This window comes from Asparagus officinalis, chromosome 1, assembly GCF_001876935.1.
Source record: "Asparagus officinalis chromosome 1, Aspof.V1, whole genome shotgun sequence".
Classification (NCBI taxonomy): Eukaryota; Viridiplantae; Streptophyta; class Magnoliopsida; order Asparagales; family Asparagaceae; genus Asparagus; species Asparagus officinalis.
In genome coordinates this window covers 46,056,145-46,080,960 of record NC_033794.1, presented here as the reverse complement: position 1 = coordinate 46,080,960, position 24,816 = coordinate 46,056,145, and the positions used below count along the sequence as shown (strand labels likewise).

Genomic DNA, 24,816 nt, shown 5'->3' with positions numbered 1-24,816 from the left:
GTGTACCAAGTTGAGCTTATTGAAGATCAAGATCTAGCTTGGGTAATTTAGTTTAGGGTTTATATTATGTGTGTTTAATATGTTAAGCTCAATATAATATACACACACATTTTATTGGTTTCTTCGTATATATATATAGTTATATATATATACACAAGTTTTGGTTTCTATGCATATATATAGTTTTATATATATACATACACAGTTTTGAGTTTTCATGTTTATAAATATGAAATCACATGTTTCATATTTACTACTGTGTTTTGGTATTTATTGCATAGAATATGCAATTTTGTGAAAATATTATATTCATTTTGTGAAAATATTATATTTTTAGTTTTTGGACTTAACAATAATCATATACATACTTTATTAAGTCTATATAATCATTGTGCAAAGTTTCAAAACATGGTTTAGCCAAAATGTCAAAATTCACATGTTTATATTTTCGTGTTTTGGACTATTTTGCAAAATGATGATATTTTTCATTTGGGAAGTCCTTTTTCGAAACCAGTCATTGTAGCATGTTTATTATCATGTCTACAATCATTCCCCAAAGTTTTACATTTTTTGGACTAGTTTGTAAAATGATGATATTTTTCATTTGGGAAGTCCTTTCTGATAACCAGTCACTGTAGCATGTTTATTATCATGTCTACAATCATTCCCCATTTTGAGTATCAGTTTTCGGTCGACCGAACCGGTCGACCGAACCTGAGTTCAAATGTTCACTGGGCGACAGAGAACCTGTCGGTCGACCGATGAAAATTTCCGGTCGACCGACGAATTTTCCGGTCGACCGACGAGTGATTTTTCTGCTTCCAACGACTAGTTTTTTGACCGTTGCCTTGGGCCTGTTTTGTCTTTTTGCTTGGGGTTTTTGGCTGAGTTGTGAGAGGGTATAAATACCCCATTGTCTTCAACTCTTAAGCCATCTAAGAGATTGTTTTAAAATAGTTTAACAAGGGTTTAAACTTGTTTAATGTTTGTTTAAGTTTGGTTTAAGAAGCTTTTAAGCATTTGAGTGTTTTGGTTTGTGAAGACAATTTCACAAGAGCAAGTGGAGATCATCATTTGGTGTTTGAGCAACTCTTGATCTATAGAGAAGTTTTCCTTAAACTCAATTCTAGCTATTTATTGTTTTGATCTTAATTTCCATAAGCTAGATTTCTATATTGAGTTTAAATTGTTTTATTGATACTCTCTGTTCACACACAACCTATTAAGCTTATTGTATTTACATTCATAGTATAATTTTGGGTTGTGAGATTAGTGGCTTAGAGTTGTGCTTAATTGAGTTCTCACCTTGTTTAGAGAACAAATCATTTGATTTATATTGTGCTTATTGTGAGGATTCACTTGTAATACACTTGTACACCGAGAGAAGTGTGTGGTGAGAGACGGGGTCGAATCCAAGAGGAGTGGCGTCGGTTGATGTGCCTAGGGAGAGGTCGTAACCGAGCACTTGAGGAGGAGGACACGGGCTAGGACCAACACTTCGTGTGTGAGGTGTGATTACATAGTGATTGTATTGTGAGGTGTAAACGTTGTTCGGGTGAACGTAGAAAACCCGGTTGTGATAGTGGAGATCTCCTCGAGGTGAGGAGCGGGGACGTAGGTCGTGGGGACCGAACCTCGTAAACATATCGTTTTGTTTGTGATTGCATTGGCGTTCTTATTCTTGTTTTCATATCTTATATCGCCTTTGTGTATTGCTCATCATATTACCCTATCACTTGTGTAGATTGTTTATTTTACCCTTGTGTTAGTTCATATATCCTTGCTCATATATTTGTAATATCTCATTGATAGGATATATTCATTTGTTCATTTTGCTTATCCTAGCTTACGTATCTTGTTATATTTTATACTTGCTGGGATAACTTATTAATTAGTTTTAATTGGCATTTAATCGGATTAGATTAGCATAAGACCCTAATCACCCCCCCTCTAGGGTCTAACAAACTCTAGCTATTTCAAGAACCATACCGCAGAAAAGATGTACTGCTCGTCGAAGAAATAGACAAAATCCTCCTATGAAAGTGTCATCCACTACTTAGGGGTGAATTGATGCCTATTATTAATAAATTTTCACTTTTTTCATCTATTACACTTACACTCGATAGATATTGCAATTAGGAAATTATTTTTTGAATTGTCCAATGAGTCTCACAAGACTTTATGTCTAGACATCAGGGGTTGCTCCTCTTAGAATCATTTCCTTCAATAAATCAGTATCATAAACCTTTGCCTCCACATGAGCCCTTAGAAAGGTATTATATACAAAAGTATATCTATTATATTTTGTTTGCTTAAATTCTTAAGGTAATTTATGGCACTAAGTCTCTCACATCAGTAAATATTCAAATAGCGTATAAGAAATCTTAGACCATGATATAGATATTCTTACCTGAAAACTCAAAATTTAATATTTTCCATCTTAAAATTTTATTCTTTCCCAGTCAATAGTCTTCTTCATGCTTCCTTTATTAAACCTGATCTTAAACAACACAATGCAATGTGACTGTATGTAAAACCCCGAAAATTTTATAATAAATATATGTGAATTATTAATAGTGAATAATTCTCTTTTGAGGAATAATCATGTATATATATATATCAGATATATATATTTATCAGTGTTTGGGAACCCAGCAGGTGTATTCAAGTGAGAGAAATCGAGTGGTATAGGATCATCATGTGAAATGCCTATTAGAAGCATTTCTATGCTGAGCGGTCGACCGACGCGGTCGACCGTGGCGGTCGACCGGTGCGGTCGACCGATCAGCGTATAGAGAGTTTTCCAGGCTGTTTTGTTTACGGTTTTGTTTTGGTCCTATTGGGTTTCGGGTCGGGTTAGGGTTTTAGTATATATTCTATTTCAACCCAGGAGAGCCTCCCTCTTCAGCCCAAACGTAAAACCCTAGCCCCATTCCTCTTTTCTCAAAACCCTAGCTGGACCTGGTGATTTGGGGAGTTTGGAGGAGTTCCAGGGGATTTTTCGCGGATTTGAGCAAAGGAGGATCATCTCCAGAGCAGTTGTCAGCATCTAAGGCGAGTATCATCTCGCCCAATCCCTCACCCCTGTTTTCTATGATTTTATGTTGGATTTTTATGAGTTTTAATGAGCCAAAATGGTATTTTTGTATAACAATAAACTCTCTATGATATGGTTAACAAGAATCAAGGGTTTCAGTATAAAAGTTTACAAATTTTTCTGTTCAGTAAAGATCTAGATCTGGGTTTTTCTAAAAAAAAGAGTTAAACCACGTTTTATTGTTATTAAAAGATTTTCAATTTGTTTCTCATGTATTTAGAACATTGAAAATGTAGATTTCAAGCTTGGGTTTAGTTGTTTATCTTCAGTATGATTTTTGAATCATTAAAACTCTTATTATCAAAGAATGTCAAAATTTTTGTTTCAGGTTTCGAGCTGACAGAAACCCAGATTTGGGTTTCTGTCCGCTCGGCGGTCGACCGACGCGGTCGACCGCTGAGCTCGTTTTGAGGCTTCGGTCGACCGCGACGTTATTTCGGTCGACGACCTGAGGGTACCAATTATGGATATATTCACTGATTTGACTGTGAATTGATATAGGTAGATTTCACTATGTACCTCAGCGATATTTTCACCTTTTCACAGTCCTCGTGTTGGACTAACAATCCACAGTCCTTGTGTTGGACAAGTATTACCTCTTAGTCCTCGTGTTGGACATGCATAGCTATTTTAATCCTCGTGCTGGATATGTATTACCACCCGGTCCATGCGTTGGACAACGGTCACACCCGGTCCATGCGTTGGACAACGGTCACATCTGGTCCATGCGTTGGTCAACGATTAAATTCAGTTCATGAGTTGGACGTTTACTTCACGCAGTCCATGAGTTGGACGTTTAATTTATATAGTTTATGTTTTGGACACTTAATCGTTTTCTGACATGTCACTCATGTGAGTTTATTTCATAACACTTATGTAAATCTCGATATGATATTCATTTAAGTAATAACATGATATTCATGTTAGCTATGGTATGGCACTGTATTTTTGCTCTGAGATTAGCTGTATTTCTTTTATTATTATTTTTGGTACTAGAACCTCGGGTTTGGTGTTTAGAGATTTACAATTTGAGATACAAGGTATATACATGAGGGTTTCCTTGTTTGGATTATTTCGCTCGACGTACCTATGCTCGTGTTGTAAATTTCTAAATACTAAAACCCTCTTTAGTAAGATCAATGATTTTAGATCTATTATATATTATCAATATTTTCTTATACAACGAGCCCTGTTCCCTTGGGGTTGGTTGTGATGTTACTCGCTAGCGCTTTGACGCTCGTTGTCCCTCCCCCCTTTCAGGTCACGAGCCAGGAGCACGGAGAGCCGCAGGTTGATAGCGGACCACATTAGTGTTCAACTTTACTTTCTAGCTATGTATTATTTTTCTTTGGGCTCCACTGTAGTGAGGTTAGACAATTGAGGGTATTATTCTAGAAGTTGTAAAGGTTGTGAGCCTTATCTCCTTATCGTCAGACATTTGTATTTGAGACTTGTTGAGAATTTCAGTTTATCTACTCAGATCTTGACTATGTATTTCTGGATTGTTAGATGATGAGATATTTATGTGACTATTATCATTTCATCAGTATTCCTTGTATTATCTTCTACCTATTTTGTACCTACACCAGTTGTTGACTCTACTAGATAGATGTTAATTGTGATGGTGAAACATGTTATTGCACGGCGTGGTGCATAGCAGGTTTGACATTCTTGGTTTCACCTTGGACTGCAGCCTTGTGTGAACCCAGGGGCGTCACACTGTAAGTTTTAGCATTTGGCTTGCATCTATTTACTTTAATTTATTTGAACATCTCAGATGCTTTGTCCACGAGTACATGCCTATAATACACTAATTTAATTGAATTGAATATTTGTGGTCATTTTACTTCTCCCTGGATTGCATCTCTATCCAAATTCCTTAGCTCTATGAATAAAGTCTATCCTTCTAAATAATTCAATTTCTAACACAAAGATGTTGGATCTATCATGTATTATCACATTAGTTATCACAAAAGGTAAACTTAGTTATTATATTATTCATCTTTAACTTCACACTTGGTTATTTGCTGAAATGTTCACTTCTACCAGTTAACAAAATTAATGCCTACATTCTTTAGCACATAAATATTGCTTTCTAATTCACATCACAAAGAAATTGATGGTTCTATGTGCTTGGTTTGAGTTCATTCTCTGAGAGCTACTGCATTAGATTTTCCACTTTAGTTTTTATCATTTATGTTGTCCATTTCAATTAGAAACTTACTTTCTACATTTAATAACCTCCTATTACGATGATCATGATAATCTCATTAACATTCATAATATATTTATTGCACATTCAATGCCGGAATATAAACAATAATCAATCCAGTATCACTTTGCTATGCTGCATGTAAAAAATACCAAGAGAAAGTATCTATTGAAGACAATAAAATTAGTTGTAACAAATACAAGAATGAAGGTATGTAATGGTAAATCAAGTAAGTGTGAAAGTTATATTAGTAAAAAAACATAAAAAAAATATAACATGGATAATTTTTCAAACAACTTACCCTATGCGATTGGAAGTAAATGATCATATCAAACAAGGCATACGCTACTCTTTATAATGAAGCCTAATTTCTAATTGGTTGTACACCTGCACAACATGTGGATTCATTTGATGAAGAAAGAAATGTATTATGACAAAACTACTTCTATACAAAAAGTATTTTGATAAAATAATTAAAATAAAAAATAACTAAACAATAAAAAATATAATACAAGAGAATTTATCTCCTATGCCAAAAAATGTTGAACCGTTGTAATAAAGAATATCTTTTCTTGATAAAAATGAACTAGAAAGGTGAGGAGCAAAGAATTGAAGGAAGAATTATTGCTCAAAAAATCTACAAATTAGAAGCTTTCAAACAAATAGAATGTGATGAAGATGCAGATTCTCATGACATAGCATTGAGGCAAAAGAGTATAACAGGTCTGAAAAAAGATTTGAATGATAGAAAAGACAAAAATAATAAAAAGACCAGGATAGAAAATGAGTGATATATCATTTAAAGTATTATGTCTATGACAAATTATGTTTCCTTGGCTAGCATATTATAAATTTTCAAGGATTTATTTGGGGAATAGCAAGTTTTAGTCTCATATTAAAAAGGGTTAATTGAAAATAGACCCCATATAGTATCACCCAATTGTGAATAGACTCCTTGTAGTTTTAATAATAGACTCTCCGTAGTATTATCCTAGATGCAAATACGCCCTCTCACTAAACCTTTTCCACTCTTTTAAAATTCAAAATAAAAAGCAACCGAGGAATATTCTTGCCGATAGAAGTATAGAGGGTCTACTTGTCTCCTCAAACATTTTTAACTATTTTAAGAGCCAACAACTATTCACTCACGGGGTCTACTTGCAAAAATATAACTATTGGGAGTCTCTTTTGCAATTGGGTGATATTGTATGGGGTCTATTGGCAATTAACCTTATTAATAATTTGTGCATTTCAGAACTTATTTACTAAATTGCTTCTTGAGATTAGAGCCACTATCTTAGCATTTGCTCTATGTGAAATATGTGCTTAATATAAGATTGGTATGTAAAATATTAACCGACATTCAAATACAAATCTCTTAGGGGGGATTATTGGTTGGGACAAATGTTGGCCAAGGGGGAAAAATGTTCCAATGGAACAATTTTACCCCTTTGGGATATTTTGAGTGGGGTAAAGTGGGATAAAGTGGGATAATGAGATAATTTTAGCATTTGATTTGACAATTCATGTGGGATAATTGATGATGTGACACCTTATTAAAATATAATTTTATCTATTAATTACTTCTAAATTAACTTATTCAATTAGTTTAGTATATTATTTAGTATATTATTATAATATAAATATTATTTTACTTTATATTAAAATATAATATATTGTACTATACTTACAAATTACTATTATTAATTATTATATTATATTGTATTATATTATATTAGCATGTTATACTATATATAATAATTAATATAATATAATATCAATATATTTAATATAATATTTTAATAATATAATACATTATTTTATTTATAAAAAATATAATATGTTATACAATAATTACTAATTAACATTAGATTAGTATATTACATTATATAATAATTGATATAATATATGAATAATATATATAATATAATACTTTAATAATATATTATTTAATTTAATATATTATAATATAGTATCATAGGATATAATGTACTTTATAAAATATTATAATATTTTACTTTATTCAATGTAATATTTTTAAAATATTATATTAAAATTAAAATAATATATATATAATATAATATTATAATAAATATGTTATACTATAATTACTAATTAATATTATATAATAATATATTACATAATACTATTAATATATGTTATTAAAATATTATATATATGTTATTAAAATATTAATATATGTTATTATATAATATTATTAATATATGTTATTAAAATTTTAATATATGTTATTAAAATATTATATGATATTATAATAAATACGTTATACTATAATTACTAATTAATATTATATAATAATATATTTCATAATATTATAAATATATGTTATTAAAATATTATATAATATTATAATAAATACGTTATACTATAATTACTATTATATAATAATATTAATATATGTTATTAAATTATGTTATTAAAATATTAATATATGTTATATTTTATATATCATATCATATATTTATAATATAAATAGCATGTATTAGTTAAGTAATACAAAAATATTTTAAAATTATCCCAATTGTCTTCAAAGTGGAACAACATTGTTCCAATATGAAGGATGGGGGTAAATTTGGAGTGATTATGAGGAAGGGGTGGAGGGGATCTTTATATAGTTGGTGTAATTTAGGGGAAAGTGTAGTATTTGTCCCCCAATTACCCCAACAAACCAATAACACCACAAAGTTGACTCCAATTCCAATTACCCCAACGAATAACACCAAAAAATAATGTTCCAAAAATTATCCTATTATCCCCCAAATTACACCAATGAATAACCCCTCCTTATAGTTTCTTAACAGGTATCACATGCAATACACGTATTGTATACTAGTTATTATTATTAGTTATTAGTTATTAGTGATAAAAAAGAGTAACCGATAATAATTCCGTCTAACATCGAGCGCTAGATCTAACCATAGTGGTTTCCTTGGTTTGTTTCTGTGGATGGTCGATCATTTAAATGGGCGTAATTGTTACTAGATTCGACCCACTAAAGATCCGAAGCGCAAACAAATTCGCCAGATTCTCTCACATCGCGAAAATAACACGCAAAAAGCTGAACTCGTCCGCTCACAAGAAAAAGGGGAAAGAAGCCGGCGCTTTGTTTCCGATCTCAAATCTCTTCTTCTTCTTACCTCCAGTGGTTCTAGTCGTAATTTGCGATCCATGGTGGGGGCATCGGAGGAATCAAGACTGAACTGCCTCGAGATCCAGGTGGACAATGGCGGCGGCGGCGCTTGGGAGTACCTCTGCCTCGTCCGCAAGCTCAAAGCTCGGAGATCTGATAAGGTCCTCAAGCACGGGCTCTCCATCTTGAACGATCACCGAGCTCGATCTAAGCTCGGCGGTGAAGGTGATTCATTTTCACCTCTTTTTTGAACGATTTTTTTATTTTGTATTGTTGAATTAGGGTTTGCTTTTTGCCTACTTGGAATCGAGACTCGATAGTATTGACTTGCTAAATTAGGTTCGGTTTTTGGTTGGATGTGTTTGAAGTTGAGCAACGAAGATTGTTGGACCTAGACAGAACAAATCTCCCAAGTAATTGCATATAACATTGGTTATCCGAACACTAGAAGAACATTAGGGAACGCTAAATATATATGGGTGGTATGAGAGCATCAAGATCTAAAAGCTGCAAGAGCATCATGTCAACAGTAAATGCGTATGTGATATATCTGTGATGGGAGAGCACAATGTGAATCGAGCACAATATCCTAACTTCGTGCCGTATCATGGTCATGAGTAAGGTTTTCCCCCGGAATTTTTTTTATTTAATTTAAATTCTTGGATAATGAAATATTTTTTTTCTTTTCTTTTATATAATTGCCAAATAAATGTTCCAGTTTCTCACAAAGCATTGATGACCAATTTATTTTTGCAAATATATACGAGGGCTAGTTTGAGGTAGAAAATATCATTCAAATTAAATTTCTTGCCTTTTCTTACTAAAAGGTTTGATTTGATGGTTTGTCAAAGTTAGGAGGGGATGGTATTCTGCTACCTTTTCAGTCAAAACGAGTGGATGTTTAAATTCTTTAATTACTTAGAGGAATGTATTGAATTGATTCAAAGTGCCAACCCTCGGACTATAATTTTTTTAGTGGGTATAAATTTAGATGAAGAAGATAACAAGATCCAGGATGCGGTCATAAGATATGGAGTTGAGGAAGGACTTGTGCCAATTGGTTTTCATTTTTCTTGTGACCAAATATCTTATGACTGAATAAATTAGTACAACTCCTTTAGTGCCCTGATCTCTGATTTTGTAATTTTCTCATCTAACTTCGTGCCCACCAATAGAATTACAGTTCATAAATATCTGTGATTACTTTGATTGGTTCCTCTTAAGCAATTAAAGCAATCTACTTGTTTTTAAACAAAAAAAGTAACAGAATAAACTATCTGCTCCCTAATTTTGACAAAATCAAAGAAAATCTCATACGAAAACAAAAAATATAATAAATTTATATATAATTTATGCCTCAAATCAGTCTTTGATATATTTGTGAAAACCAATTAGTCATCAACTTTCAACAAAGTGTTTTTGAGAAATCATCACATATCTCTATTAATCGTGCTCAAGAAAGAAACGATTATCATTAACCAATAATTTCAGTTAAACTAAAAAGAATCCTTAGAGAAAAGCCTTATTTAAAAGTTGGTTTGTGACAAGACAAAACCATGATATATTTGGAGTTAGGATATTGTGCTCTAGTTATATTGTAAAACCTTCTTAAGAGTCGACTTGTGTTCTCCAATAACATCTAAGATGTATTTAGCATTAACATAATGTTCTTGCAACTTCTTGATCTTAATGTTGAGAATAGAAAAGCAAAAACCCTAACAACAAAACCCCTAGGCAGTCTGGCAACACCCCAATGACAACAATGGTAAAACCTCAAAGCGTCATCCTCGCTGGTGACATCCATACCCAAACATGAGAAGAGAACACATGGGAACGAGAACTGTTTTTAATTTTTTACACCTTATTAGTCAATAGTTAATCCTTTATTATACTCTTAATATAGTATCTTCCATTATATCACAACAACGTTCAAAAATATGGTTTTATTATGCATGAGGTCTGAAAGCGAGTCACAATTAATAGTATTATGCACCGATTAATCACAGTATGCGGAATTTTACTTTTTTAAAAATTTTAACATATATTTATTATTTTTCATACATATGTATATATAATTAGTGATAGTGGAACATATACTAAGAAAAATGCCAATAAACATGTAACTGAATAATCAATAACTAATTAAGTACTTAAACACTCAATCTATTATCCATGCGTACATCATAATTAACTAGCTATTTAGATAAAAGTTATCAATTAAACACTTAAACTAAAGCTAGAATTTAGGACAAAATCCTCCTCAACAGTGATGGAAGCTTGGGGAACTTAAGAACTAACCAAGTCTAGGTGTTTGAGGTTCGACTGAGATGAATCTTCAACAGCAAGGAAGCTTCGAAGAGCTGAAGAAAAAGAAGAGTTGTCACCAGGGTTAGAATGTGTTTGTGTGGTTGGCAACCAATAGTGGTAGGGGTGGGTGGGGTTAGGGTTATGGGTATGCATAAGCAAGGTTTAAATATTGGATGTCGGGTTCATGTCGGACGGCTAAAATCCATGCCGGATAACGGAAATTGGGGATATATCGATGGATGTGGACTAAATATCGGATTGCCATATCGGGTGATGTGCATATGTATAATATCATGTCCTAAATGTAATCTAAGCATTCCTAAACTAGAATTTTCTTCCCTTTGTGATTATTCACTGTTTCCCTCTGTTGACAAACATTAAATTCTACAAATGAATAATTTACAACAATAAAAAGCATGGAGCTATTTGAATAATGTAATGTAATAAAAAATAGTAAAAATAAGGGGAAACAGTGAATAAGATAAACCAGATGAAATCAATACTAAAATCTTGATGGTAATAATAAACATCAAGAAATAGAAGAGAAACGATGCCGGAACCCCAAAGAGAGAGAGAGAGAGAATCAGACGAGAAAAAGAAATCTTGATGTCGGAACTTTGTAGCAAGAACTTCTCTGACATACCTGACGGCTGAAACCTCAGGAAGCAAGAACTTCGAAGGCGGTCGAAGGCGGCTGAAGCAAGAACTTTGAAGGCGGTCGAAGGTGGCTGAAGCAAGAACTTTGAAGGCGGTTGAATGTGGCTGAAACCTCAGGTTCAACACAGGTCGAAGGCAGCAATGTCGGCGAGTGAGAGACGAAGAAGATGAAGGCAGCTGTTCTCTTCCCAAGTTCCCAGTCGCCGTCCTGTAGCCCTAGCTTTTTGCTTTTTTTTTTCTTTTTATCGAGTATCGATTCCTTTTCTGGGTTCGGGTTCGTAAAAAGTCCCTCAAGCTCAACACAGGTCAAATGGGTATGGGTTTTCATCACAAAACCCAAACCCAATAAGCCAAAGAAGCTTTAAACCGAAAACTGGGGATTTAGGCCGATTTTTCAAAGGTGAAAAATTAGCCGACATGACCGATATTTCCCTGACATCTCCGAATTCCTCCTGAAAACCGATATACGACTCAAAACGGACCGATTCGTGTCGCTCGACCCCTCAATTCGATATATTGGCCGACATGTCCGACATGTCGGTCGATATTTAAAACACTGTGCATAAGTGAGAGGGGAGAGAGAGAATGAGAGGTTAAAATTGTTATTTTCTCTTACTCTACTAGAAAATTTATGTCATGAGTGAGGTGTATTTTGATTCATGTGAAGAATGTAGGGAAGATTAGTACTGTTATAAATAACGGTAAATAGCCCAGCAATAGCGGCGCGAATAGCGTTAGCGGTCTCTTCCCGCTATGCTATCGTTCAATAGCGGTGTCATATTACGGAATATGTGTTTTTTACTTGCAAAAGCGGCCAATAGCATCATAGCAGTGAATAACGGGCTATTGCAGGCAAAATTCGCTTTTTGACCGCTATTTAAAAGCGGTTTGAGGTTTATTATTTTAAAATTAAACCCAACCCGTAACCACTACATCCCACCGCCTGCCCTAATTTTTCGCGTACTCCCTTCGCCTCCCATAGCCTCTCGCACCTCCCTCAGAACTTCCTCTCGCCTCCCCTTGCTGTGAGCTCCTCCTAGTGCAGTTCTCTCACCGTTAAGCTCATTTTTTCTAAGACGACGACTCTTTGACTCTTCCAGTCGTCTTTGGTGTTATGTGACGGTTACATATCTATTTCATGTTTATGATCTCTTTAAATCATCAAATACATTTTAAATATTCTAGATTTTTTTTAATTTTTTTAATTTTTAATATTTATACATATCTAAATTGGACTGTTATTTGACTTTGCGCTTTTTACCGCTATTTTGCTGCAAGAGCCCCAAATAACCTTAGCGATGCCTCACCACTATACGACGCTATCCGCTATCGATAACCTTGAATATTAGTGAATAAGTATTTGGAGGATAACTTTGCAATATGGTAGAGTTAGGTGTTTATAGGTTAAAAAAATCCTTCTTATTAAAGGAAGAGGATCCTAAATATCTTTTTAACTGAAAAGGTAAGGGTGATAAGAGAATGTTAACAAAAAAAATAAGGGACGTAAATGTAAGTTTTCATAAAGTAGATTAAGGGAAGAGAATTTCTTATAAAAAATTAGAGGAAACTAAATGATTATAAACATAATTTCCCCATGTTATTCTTGGCTACAGACGATTGATGTAAGTGGGGTCAATATTGACTAGACTGGATCCACTAAGGATTCAAATCATGAACAAACTGGCCAGATTTATCACATCACAATAACACCAAAAGCTAATGTATTCCCATAAAAAGGAAAAAAATAAGGCGCTTTGGTCCGATCCCAAATCTGGTTATCCTTCTTCCACTCCTCAGAGATTTTCTTTCTTGTAATTTGGGTTCCATGGTGGGGGCAGTGGAGGAATCGAGACTCAGTCTGCCTTGAGATCCATGTCGACAATAGCATTGGAGGCCTCATGGAGTATCTCTGACTCGTTCACAAGCTCAAAGCTTGGAGAGCTGATAAGTCCTCAAGCATGTGCTTGCCATCTTGAATGATCCTAGAGCTCCATCCATGCTTGGGGTGAAGCCCAGATTTGGATTCTATTTTCTTGGTTTGAAAATGATTTTGGATTTTGGTTTGTGGAGTTTGGGCTCTTCGGTAACTTGTAATTGAAAAAGTTGTTGTTTGGCTACTTGAAATTAAGATTTCTGATTGTGCAAAGTTTGTTCTATTTTGGCTGGACGTGTTAGGAGTTGAGCTATAGTCATAGACAAATCACTTCCCCGAAACAATTTGATATTGATATGGAGAAAATAAATAATAAGCACATAATTTTTATAGGTTAACATTTAACATTTTAAGTAGAAAATTTATTTTGGCAGTGTAAAAGAACTAGAAATGGGATACATGAAACTTTACTTTCAATAGTTTTTATAGGTAATAGGTCTAAATATGTTGGATCACCATCATTGCAATCGTTTGCTTAATTAACATCACATACTATGCTAATTACATAAGTATTAGAACCATTCTATGCTACCGGTTTGCTCTACAATTAATCATTGGCATTAACAAGAATATGTTAATGTGTGCATGGTATATCATGCATGGTATATCAAAGAGAAACTAAGAAATCTGGACAATGAATCAGAGAAACTAAGAAAATAGATTATACAGTTTAGAAATGTCTTGACATCTTTGGATGCACAGTGATTTTTGATGAACTTGAATTGGTTGATTTGCCTCTTGCAGCCATAAACGACTTGAACTGATGAGAGATTCCTTTCATGGCTAAGCTTAGACAGATTCCTATCTTCATCTGAATGAGGAGAAACATCTTCTCCATACCAGAAAGGGTTCATTATCTAGTTATCTGATCCTTTCCCTGTTGGATTGGAATTTGGTATAGATGTTATCATATATATGAATTTGAGACTTGAAATTGTTTGTATTCATGCACCTAGGTCCATAATATGTCAATGAGTCGATCTTTAGTGGATGGAGATTGGATTAGTATTTCTGCTGTTGCTCTTGCTTTGTATGCTTCATTTGGAAAGGGAAAAGATCAAAGTTTGGATAAAGAGCACTTCTAATACTGAATAATCTGATTTTTGACTCGTATTGCATTTTGATCTTCTTGAGAAAGAAAGACATTATCCTGACAATAAGTTTTCTTTATTAGCTGACTGTTACAAGTCAGAAATTTCAGATTTCTTGTTTGTGGCTATATTATTGAAATTCGGTAACTTACATAGACGCCCTGCCACTGATGCTTTGTAGTTTTGTTTGGTGTAAAGCAGTTCAGTGTTGTAACTGATTTTAATGTGATGTTTTACTTCATATTTTAGCGTTGTCCAACTGGTAGATGCTATTCTAAACTAAGTACTGTGTCTATTAATGTGCAGAGTGGACTCTTTATGAGCAAGTAGCTATTGCTGCCATGGATTGTCAGAGGGTTGATATTGCAAAGGTACTGCCTCTCTCTTTAGTTATTTTGTTAAAGATACTCTCCTGTGCAACAATGATTGGACGGCCTTTATTCTTCTGTAGATCACACGCATCAATTCATTTTTCTTTAATTTTTAAATTTTTTTGAGGGGGAATTCAACCTGATCAAAAGCCAAGATCTGGCGAACTGTGGTATAGGGTGGCGGTAAAGTGGATGGTGCCGGTGGAGATACTGGTGAGAGGTATTGGGGGGTTGTGGGCGGCAAGTGGAAATGGAGGCAACCTGGAGCGGGAGCGCCATCGAGTGTAGTCGATTGGGTTTGTTCAAGAGAGGAGGAGGGGAAGGGGGGCTGTCAATTTTAAATTATAGGAAGACAAATAGGATGCAATTACATTATCTGTTGACTTGGGATTAAACAAACTTTGTTATCCAACAATATAATAGTTCATTTAAAAATTAGTTACATTGATTTGAAATATATAATATTTAAAAATCTAATCATCAATGGAGAGACTACATATTAAGAATGATATACAAATATATATTAATTATTAAATAGATAAATCTTTTTTTGCATTTCTTGAGTTTCAAAATGGCATTTTCTTAATGATAATAATTTCTTGTATTTGTATAGAAAACTCTAAAATTTGTTTCAAGAACTTATTTTAGTTTTAAATTTAATGCATATGATGCATAGTACAAATTACATATGCATCTACATGTATGCATTTGATTATAGATATATATGTTTTCCTTTCACTTGAGATCATATCCAGTGGTCGCGTTATTTGTTCTATGCCATTTTGATGTCTAATGTTCGAATTATGGGTCTGATACAATGACGAGATAGATGAAGCACTTTTGTCGCTTATGTTTACATGTATGAACTGATGCAGCAGATAATTGTCAATATATAGTGCATGTCAAGACCAATGTTTATATACTTCGAGTAGATAATGCTAAAGATTACATTATAACCTTAATCATGCTTTTGATGATAAACAAATCCTTGATACTTGTGTTGTCATGGAATTCATGTTCTTGAGGCACAATCACAGTTAGTTTTGGATCTTTGAGCAAGCTGCTAGGCAATTGATGAAGAATTTTTATTGCACTCTGTCAGACGTCTTTTCTAAATCGACTTTAACCGCCATCATTCTTGTTTCCCCCTTTATCTTCCGCATTGAGTGCAGTATTTCTTGAGCCACCACTATAGTATCACTTGCTTGTCACCCTGGTATAAAGCTGCATTGATTAGAAGCTATACTTTAGTGTAATAAGGAATGAATTTTTTTCCAACAAATATCTTGTTGACCCTTTATACAAAACATTACACAATGAAATAGGCCGGAAGTGGCACAACAATTCTGGCTTGTTTCCTATGCCTGTAGAGTTGGCTAGGCATATACTTACTATTGATGTTCAACTAGAAACTTCCCTGAAAGAATTAAGTGATTAAACATATGACACGTTTTAGCAACATGAAATCTGATCAGACATGAATCATTTATATTGTGAGTAACATGAAATCATGTTCTTGAGGCACAACCTTCGGTGCCTGTCTGTAAAATTACCTTGGCATATGCTTCTGTTGATGTTCAAGTAGAAACTTGTGATTATGTAATTTCACAAAGCGGTAGGCTTCAATCAGTATCCAAGGAAGCTGTAATGCATAATTGTGCTGGAAACACATGAAACCCTAAAACTGTAGCTTATGTTTCGGAAACAAACGTGTAAATTTCCAAAGCACTTCTATTAACTCTTTTGTTCCTTACAGCTTCTAGTCCTATGCTTCTCAACTATTTAAGCTCCTTAGTGCCTCTAGCCAATTTATGTTTTATTTACATTGAAGAGCGAGCAGCATTATATCTTATGCTGAATTTGGTTTTTAATATTTATTGTGTTATAATATAACTTCTTGTATTCCTTAGTAAAAGCACAGTATTTATGTGCGTTTTGTCATGAGAAACAAAGTATGCAACTTGGAATTCTAATTTTGCAGGATTGCATAGCAGAACTCAGAAAGCAATTTCCTGGTAGCATGAGAGTTGGTGAGTGTTATCATATCAAAATTTTGTAGATATATTTACTATTATATATGAAAAGAGTTTCAATTATCTTTGCTGAGGTGATTAGGATCAAGACTGAAAATTTATTATAAAGATTAAACTAGTAAGTCTCCTGAAGACATTGTTTATTTTCCTCAAAAATTGACTTTGTTTCAGTGTCTTAATCATGAAATTTAATGAACTGAGCAATGATTTTCACTAAATATATTATTTTATATTTATCTTAGCCCCAGGGAAAAAAAGAAAGCCCAACCCTGACACCCGCACACAGACACACACCGAATATCCACCTGATTCCTTAGGCAGCACATTGACTTGAAAATCTGATGCTGATATGTGCAAGCTATTAAGTAAAGAATATATGCTTGCAGGTGTAGTTCTAAAATGGATGAGTTGAAATAAATTAATCTTGTCCAGAAAATGAAAAATTAATTGTTTTTAGGTTTTTTTTCTCAAAAGCACATTAAAATAAGGTAATTATAAAGAAACCACCTTTCAATTTCAATTTATACGTAAACCAAGGTGGATTTATGTTACAATCAACTACCTCCAAGTCAAAATTTTCACTAAACACTCAAAATTACCCTTAATAACACACATACATGGCATGTGACACCATTTTTTATTGTTTAGGAATTGTTAAGATACAACTCACGTACCTTGAACTTGAATTTCTTTGTGCTTATTTTTTATTTTTTATTTGTGAAAATTTGACTGGGAGGTGGTTGATCGCAGCCAAAAACCCATTTTAAATGTGGTTAATGTATAAATTGAACTTGAGAAAGGTGGTTTCCTATAATTAACTTATTTTAAGGTGGTTTCTAGGAAAAACCCATGTTTTTAATTTTGTAAAAATTAATAAGTCATTTGATTGGTCTTAATTAATAATTATTTAGTGGTTAGAGGGTCATTTGCAGATTAACCCATTCACAAGGTCTTGCAATAGATAGGCAGAATACAAAATGAAAGATGTTATTTAGTACATAAGAGGATATTTGCTAAAAACCCAACTTTTATTGTGAAGGGAGAGGAAGGGAGAAGATCTTGATAGCAGCTGAACTTAAAGGAGACAACATAAGAAAAATGGTCTATTGAGTTACAAGTAAGGATTGTATAATGGTCAGTTGGACATGAATCCTTCTCATTCTGACTTAGTCATCATCCAACCTATAGCCGAAATCAAGATAATTGTTAAATAAAGGGTGTAAAATGGTCAGTGGACATAAATCCTTCCCGTCCTGACTTGCCATCATCTAACCAATAGCCAAAATTGACATGAGTGTTTTAAGAAGTCTTAGAAGCCTTTGAAAGCCCCTTTCGAGCTCCCACTTTGCTATACTGCTTTTAGGATGTTTTAGCCCTCACTTAGGTTTAAATTTTTACACTGTATACATCCTCTTTTATTAATGTTTGTTGCTTTCGTTAAAATTTAGTGTTTGTTACTTGTTTGTCTTCCTTATTATGCCAATTCTTAATTTTTAATTCCCTCAATACTTTTTCGAATTTTTGTTTCTTCTAGTATTTTATTTTCCAAGGAAACTTGGCATTGCTGTTAGAACTCGCTAAAGCCTCCTGAAGCCTAAGCTCTGTTATTGCTTTACTCATGCTTTTGTTTCCCACAACATTGATATGCATGGATTTTTCATTGTGGTTCCTAAAGTAATACCCTGACCTGCAATAGGTTGGTTGTAAATTGCAGCGAACCCCCAATTAAATCTGAATAGGCAACTTGGCCTTCTTCTAAAAGTAAGTTCAAAAGTGTTGTCCAGTCAATATGCCTACCGGCTAAAGTAGCATGCGTTTGTATCTACTCCCTTATGATTCAGTTTGTTTCCGTAAAGTCTCTTTTGCTCCTATAACTCAAAATCAACCTACCCTTGCATGACTTTGGGGTTGCCTAGCAAGTCTTGAAAATGGAGGTGAGTGTTTTTCATGGATCTCTATCATGAGGTGATCATCCCCTGGCTCTCAATTATCTCCTGTTGACCTTCTCAGACAGGAAAGATCCCCTCATGTTGGGTGCTAAATGTAGGTTAAAACATGTTGAGAGCCTACATGTTCAAGGAATGGGTGATCTTGGCTTAATTTTTGATCCGATACTGCTGCAAAACTATGAATATTTTTGTTGTCAAGCCTTTTATCTATTCTTCTGTAATTCACACCATTGGCCAAAATTATGGACCCTCACACAAAGCTTTTGTCAGCCCTCTAAATGGTGCTAAATTATTACCCAAGTGAATATGGCAACAGATGGGTGATCTTAAAACAATCTGCTAATAAGATGGTGGACAGACTACTCATTGAGTTATGAATCAAGCTCATGCCATTAAGCTGCAATCTTCCAAAATTCTTCCAATCTATTAAAGAGTCTAGAAGTAAGGGATGATGATGAACCTTGCCATGGGGAATTGAACTCAAACTCAATACCAACAAGTAGCGAAGTGCCATGTAGAAAATATTTCCTAAGATATAAGGAAGGCTGCATTTCATAGGCTTCCTTTTTGCATTTTGTTAGAGATAATAGATATTGAACTCAGCATGGTGATTCCTTGCTTATTCACCATTTGGTTCATTCAGTTCTTTGGTCTGTGCTGCTTTTTATTTGTCACCTTTGGGTGACTCGGTGAATTATAGTAGCAAAATAAACAATTGTCGAGGGAATTTCCAAAAATACAATTTCTGGAAAAAAAATTTCAATTTTGACAAAAGTACACAAATAAAATCTGGAAAAATATGTAAATTATATAGACCAACTGGTTTAATTAATTAATTAGATGACCAAGCTAAAATGATGTAATAAATAAATTGGGAATCATTCTTCTCCATTAGAGTATGATGAATAATGTGTATTTTAGAGATACTCTTGTTTTGCAATTTTCCATTAAATACTGGCAGGGGCTTGGTTTCTTGTAATTTTCTTTTCCTTTACAAACCTTTTAGGCAGATTGGAGGGAATGCTGCTTGAAGTAAAGGGAGCATGGCCTGAGGCAGAGAAGGCTTATCAACGTCTCCTAGAGGACAATCCACTCGATCAGGTAGCTTTGTCACTTTGTTACTGAATAACAGTTTGATTGTTCCAACCTAAGATAGATTGGTTAAGTGTAGCGCACAGCGAGGTTAAAGAAATTAAATCTCAATATCAAAATAGATATTCATTGGATTGAAAAGCATTTATTGACACCAAGAGTGTGTTTGGTTAGGAGTAATCTGAACAACAAATGCATTTACAACATCATTTAGCTCTAGTGTCTGCTGTTCCACACTCTTCAAATTGAATTTGCGCCTAGCTCAATCCCCTTAATCTGTTTTACTTTTTGCAATTGGTGTTGTAGCAACATTGAACCAAATATGTATTTTGAAATTTGAATGAAGTTGGAACAACATGGTGCTCCAACTACTGCTATACAAACACAACTTGACGGTTCTTCATTCATTGATGCCAAAAAAATAATACCTAAACTTATTTCTTACAAGCAACTGGTAATTTCATGTGGTTGTATTCAATATTGTTATGTCATATTTCTCCAGAATTGCACATGTTACTTCTTCTTGAACTTATAGTTAGGTTATTTTTGATGCATGATTGTTATGAGAACTATATTTAGGTTATACACAAGAGGAAGGTTGCCATGGCAAAGGCACAGGGAAACGCTTCTGTTGTTGTTGAATATCTTAGAAAATACCTGGAAATGTAAGTGTTATTCTTCAGTTATTGTAATAGAAGTAATTAGTTGTTTCTTTAAGTGTTTATGCATGCATTGTTATATTGAGTTATCTTATTTCAGATTTATGGCTGATCACGATGCCTGGAGAGAACTAGCTGAAATTTATGTTTCCCTTCAAATGTAAGTCATCTAATTTATTGTTCATGTTATTTATTTTCACTTCAGATATAACATTTGTTTCTTACTCCATTCAGGTATAAGCAAGCAGCATTCTGTTATGAAGAGCTAATATTATGTCAGCCATTGGTTCCTCCGTATCACTTAGCCTATGCAGAGGCGAGTGGCTAATCCTATAATTGATAGTTTTCACTTAAGAGGATAGTACTTTTGTAATTAGATTATTAGTCCTGTTGCTTTAAATAGTCGGTTAAGCCTAGTGAATTTCTTTTCTACCAAAAGGACAGATCATTTATTTCTTTAAGAAAAATGAAATTTGATCAAAGGTGATAAAAAATGTTCCATGATCTTTTTGTGGAAACCACACCAAACAAGATTTTTCATTCTGTATCCTCTGAAGGGTAAATTTCAATAAATAAAAGAGAAGCCCAATAAGTTTGGGTGTTTTTTACATGACATCCAAAACTTTGGAAATGCCACTGACTCACTTAACTCCCAGTTTTGTCAGAAAACTTCCAGAATTGACATTGTTAGGTCTGACGTCTCACATGCAAATCGCATGCCGTCAAAAGGCTAAATGCCTCCATAACTTTTCCAACTGTTTTTCGAAAACCCCATGTTCACACTGCTTTGATAAAGCCCCCAACAGACCAAAGCCCCCAACAGAGGACGGTGCAAAGGGGTTCTTTTTAATTGTTAAGTTTCAGATAAAAAATGGGAGTTGTAGGTTATACTTTGGTAATGGTTTCTTTTTGGGGTTAAATTTTTGCCCTTCGAGGGAACTCTTATCTGCTAAATATTGTCGACTAATGCCGTTTCGAGGTTAAGTGAGAAAATTTAAAAAGTTTTGGTGGTTGTCTAGATTTCTCAAAACTTAATTGAGGGTTAAAGTGGCATTTCCAAAATCTTTGAGGGTTTTGTTAAAATGCTCAAACTTACTGGGGACTTTCTGAAATTTACCCCGTTCTGAAACTCATGCTAGTCCTATTGTTGCTTGTTGCTTGGTTTTTGTAACCTAAATCTTGTTACCTTATTGATTCTCTAGTTTGAACACTAGTATTCTTTGGAGAGCTATTTTTCTTCAGAAACAGCAACAGAAACTTGTACCAAAGTTTTGGTTTGGCTATGTGAACCCTATTTTTCCATTCAGTTTTGTTACGGGCTGCCTCCTCTGATAACTAACTGTTGCCATAACCTTCTAATTTCTAGTAGTTAACTTAATGGAGGAACAGCCCTTAACAGAACTGAACTGAATGGAAGAATATTATTCACATAGCCGAAACCTAAACTTAGGGATAAAAGCTGTCTTGCCTTAAAAAACAACCCAAACTTGGGGATAAAAACTATCTTGCCTTGAAAAACAACCTAAACCTTATTAGATGGCGCTTGTATTATAGTAGATAAATAGTCCTTTATCTGTTGTTTCCTTGTTCCCTGATGCTGTCAAATACATGATAGTAGGTGTTATATACAATGGGTGGTTTGGAGAACCTCCAAACAGCCAAGATGTACTATGCCTCTACCATCAACTTGACCGGCGGCAAGAACACTAGAGCTCTCTATGGAGTATGCTTGGTAAACTGTCTTCCACTTCTCCTGTCTCTCTTCCACATTCACATCATTAATGTATTAGGTTCTTTTGATATTGATCCCTTAATCTTTAATATTTTGAATTAGTCCCTCAATCATTGAAATTGCTATTAGGTCCCCCATTTCTCAAGTTATTTTGAAATTAGTCTCTCAAATCATTGGAATTATTATAAGGTTCCTCAATTCTCATAAGTTTTCAAAATAGTCCCTCTAAACAAGAGTAGGAGCAATTGGAGAGATTAGTTTGAAACAACTAACTAGAATCGAGGGACCTAGTAACGATTTTAACGATTTGAGGGACTAAGTTTAAAATAACTTGAGAACTGGGGAACCTTATAGCAGTTTCAGTGATTTGAGTGACTAATTTCCAAATATTAGATATTTAAGGGACTAATATTAAAAAAACTTAAATGTATCTTTTAGGGATAACATCACTAACTATGCTACTGTTTATATTGATCAGTGTATTGCTGCCATCAATCAGCTTTCTAAGGGGCGAAACAAGGAAGAGGAGAGCTCAGAGTTGCAAACCCTAGCTGCTGAATCTTTGGTCAAGGATTACAAGCTGCGGGCACCAGTGAAACTTCCTCTTCTTACAGCGGCATTGAGGAATGTGAAGCTCGTTTCCTGAATACTACCTTTTGTGATATTTTTTTTTCCAAGATGCATTGTTTTCTTTGTAGAATTTGAAGGAACTTGCCATAGATACTCAATATCACTTTGGCCGTCAGGGTTTTCAGGGTTTTTTATTTTTAGCGTGTGCTTTGTATTAATTACCGCTATTGAGTTATATATGATGAACGCATGATTGACGATACATCTTTAGATTTACATTTCTTTTTATATATTAGATTATTAGTTGTGGATAGTGACAGCGGCAGTTTTGCAAACGGTGATCTTTGTCACTAGTATTCTCTCTATTTCTACCTTTTGTGTTACTCTTTACTGTCACCCTTATATAAATTGAAATTCCATTCTGGTTCTTGAATACTCTTTTTCATGTACCTCTGCATGCCATCTAATTTTTAGATTGCAGATGCTCCAATACCGACATGCAACCGACAAAACGTAAATAAATAGAAATAGATGAAAGAGGGGGGTTTATGTCAAAGTACATATTATCGGCATATGGATGTTAAATGGGTGGGTATGGGTCATAAACGGGTGGGTTATATATAGGTGAGTATATTTTGCTTATTTATGGCTCATTTAGCAACCCCCCATTAATAAGCTCACTTCCCATTCCCATTTACCCATTTAACTGTAATGGTATTATATATGTAAATTTTCAAGTTTTTTTTTGTAAACTTTTAGAGAGCTCTTTGCAAACTGACCAAAAAGTATCAAACTTACAAAGAAGCCCCAACAATAAAAAAATTATAAATATCCCCTTGTAAAATAGAAAATTACAAACAACACCCAACAATTTTAAAACTATAAAAAAACTTCAAAATTCTCAAAAATTGTTAAAACATCCTATAAGTTCAAAACATACAAATAATACTGAAAGTTTAAAAGTTTACAAGAAATATCCTAAAATTTTTCAAATTTAAAGAAAACACCTTGAAAATTTGAAAATTACAAAAAAACCCTGAAAAACCAAATTAAAAAAACAAACTGAAAATTTTCAAATCTAAAATATTTCAATGAAAATCAGGGAAATACAAACAGTCCCAAATGTTTTTGAATTTGCAAAAGACACCCAAAAACTTCGAAAGTTTGACATAAACACCCTCAAAAATTTAAAACTTGAAGAAAAAGCTTGAAATTTTCAAACCTAAAATAGAAAACTGAAATCTATGAACTGCAAACAGTCCCCTAAATGCTTAGAATTTGCAAAAAAAACCCTAAACTTACTTAGAATTACAAACCGCCTCTGCAAATTTTTGATTTGGAAATAACACCCTAAAACTTTCAAAACCATGAAAAACTACCCTAAAATGCAAAATTTTCTAGAAACTCTTTGAAAATATTTAAACTTCAAATAGTAAATTGAAAACCTAGGAATACAAACAGTCCCTTGAAAACTTTAGAATTTGCAAAAAATACCCTAAAACTTTCAAAAATTATAATAAATACCCTAAAAATTTTGACATTTACAAGGAACATTCTCAAAAGATAAAACATTAGAAAGAGTTGTTTTCTTATAATTTCAATTTTTAAGGAAGCTTTAAGCAAATTTTAGAACTTTTAGGGTGTTTTCTAAAATGTCAAAATTTTGGGGGACTGCTTGTAATTCCTAGATTTTCAGCATATTGGTTGTAGGTTTGAAATTATTATGCTATGTTTTTTTTTTTTTTGTAAATTTCAAATTTATAACGTGCTTTTGTAACTTTTGAAAGTTTTAGCGTGTTTTTCATAAATTTTAAAATTTTCAAATTAAGAGCTTAATTCAAATTAAGTTGGCCTTATACACGTTCAAACATCTAGCTTTTTCTTTTCTTGTTATTGAAGAGTAGCTAATAAATATTCTTTTTATTTGTATTATGTGAAAGCTTCACTAGTGGTGGTAGCTAA

The 24,816-nt window shown here is 33.6% G+C and overlaps 1 protein-coding gene across 1 annotated transcript; it reads left to right on the top strand.

Moving 5' to 3' along the window:
* On the top strand, positions 8,331-23,124 carry LOC109823521 (ER membrane protein complex subunit 2-A-like). Its single transcript, XM_020389803.1, has 9 exons — positions 8,331-8,685; positions 14,755-14,819; positions 16,801-16,849; positions 19,808-19,902; positions 20,473-20,558; positions 20,653-20,712; positions 20,787-20,868; positions 22,171-22,284; positions 22,763-23,124. Exons 1-9 carry the CDS (start codon positions 8,499-8,501, stop codon positions 22,928-22,930), a joined length of 906 nt encoding a protein of 301 aa, XP_020245392.1. The 5' UTR covers positions 8,331-8,498; the 3' UTR covers positions 22,931-23,124.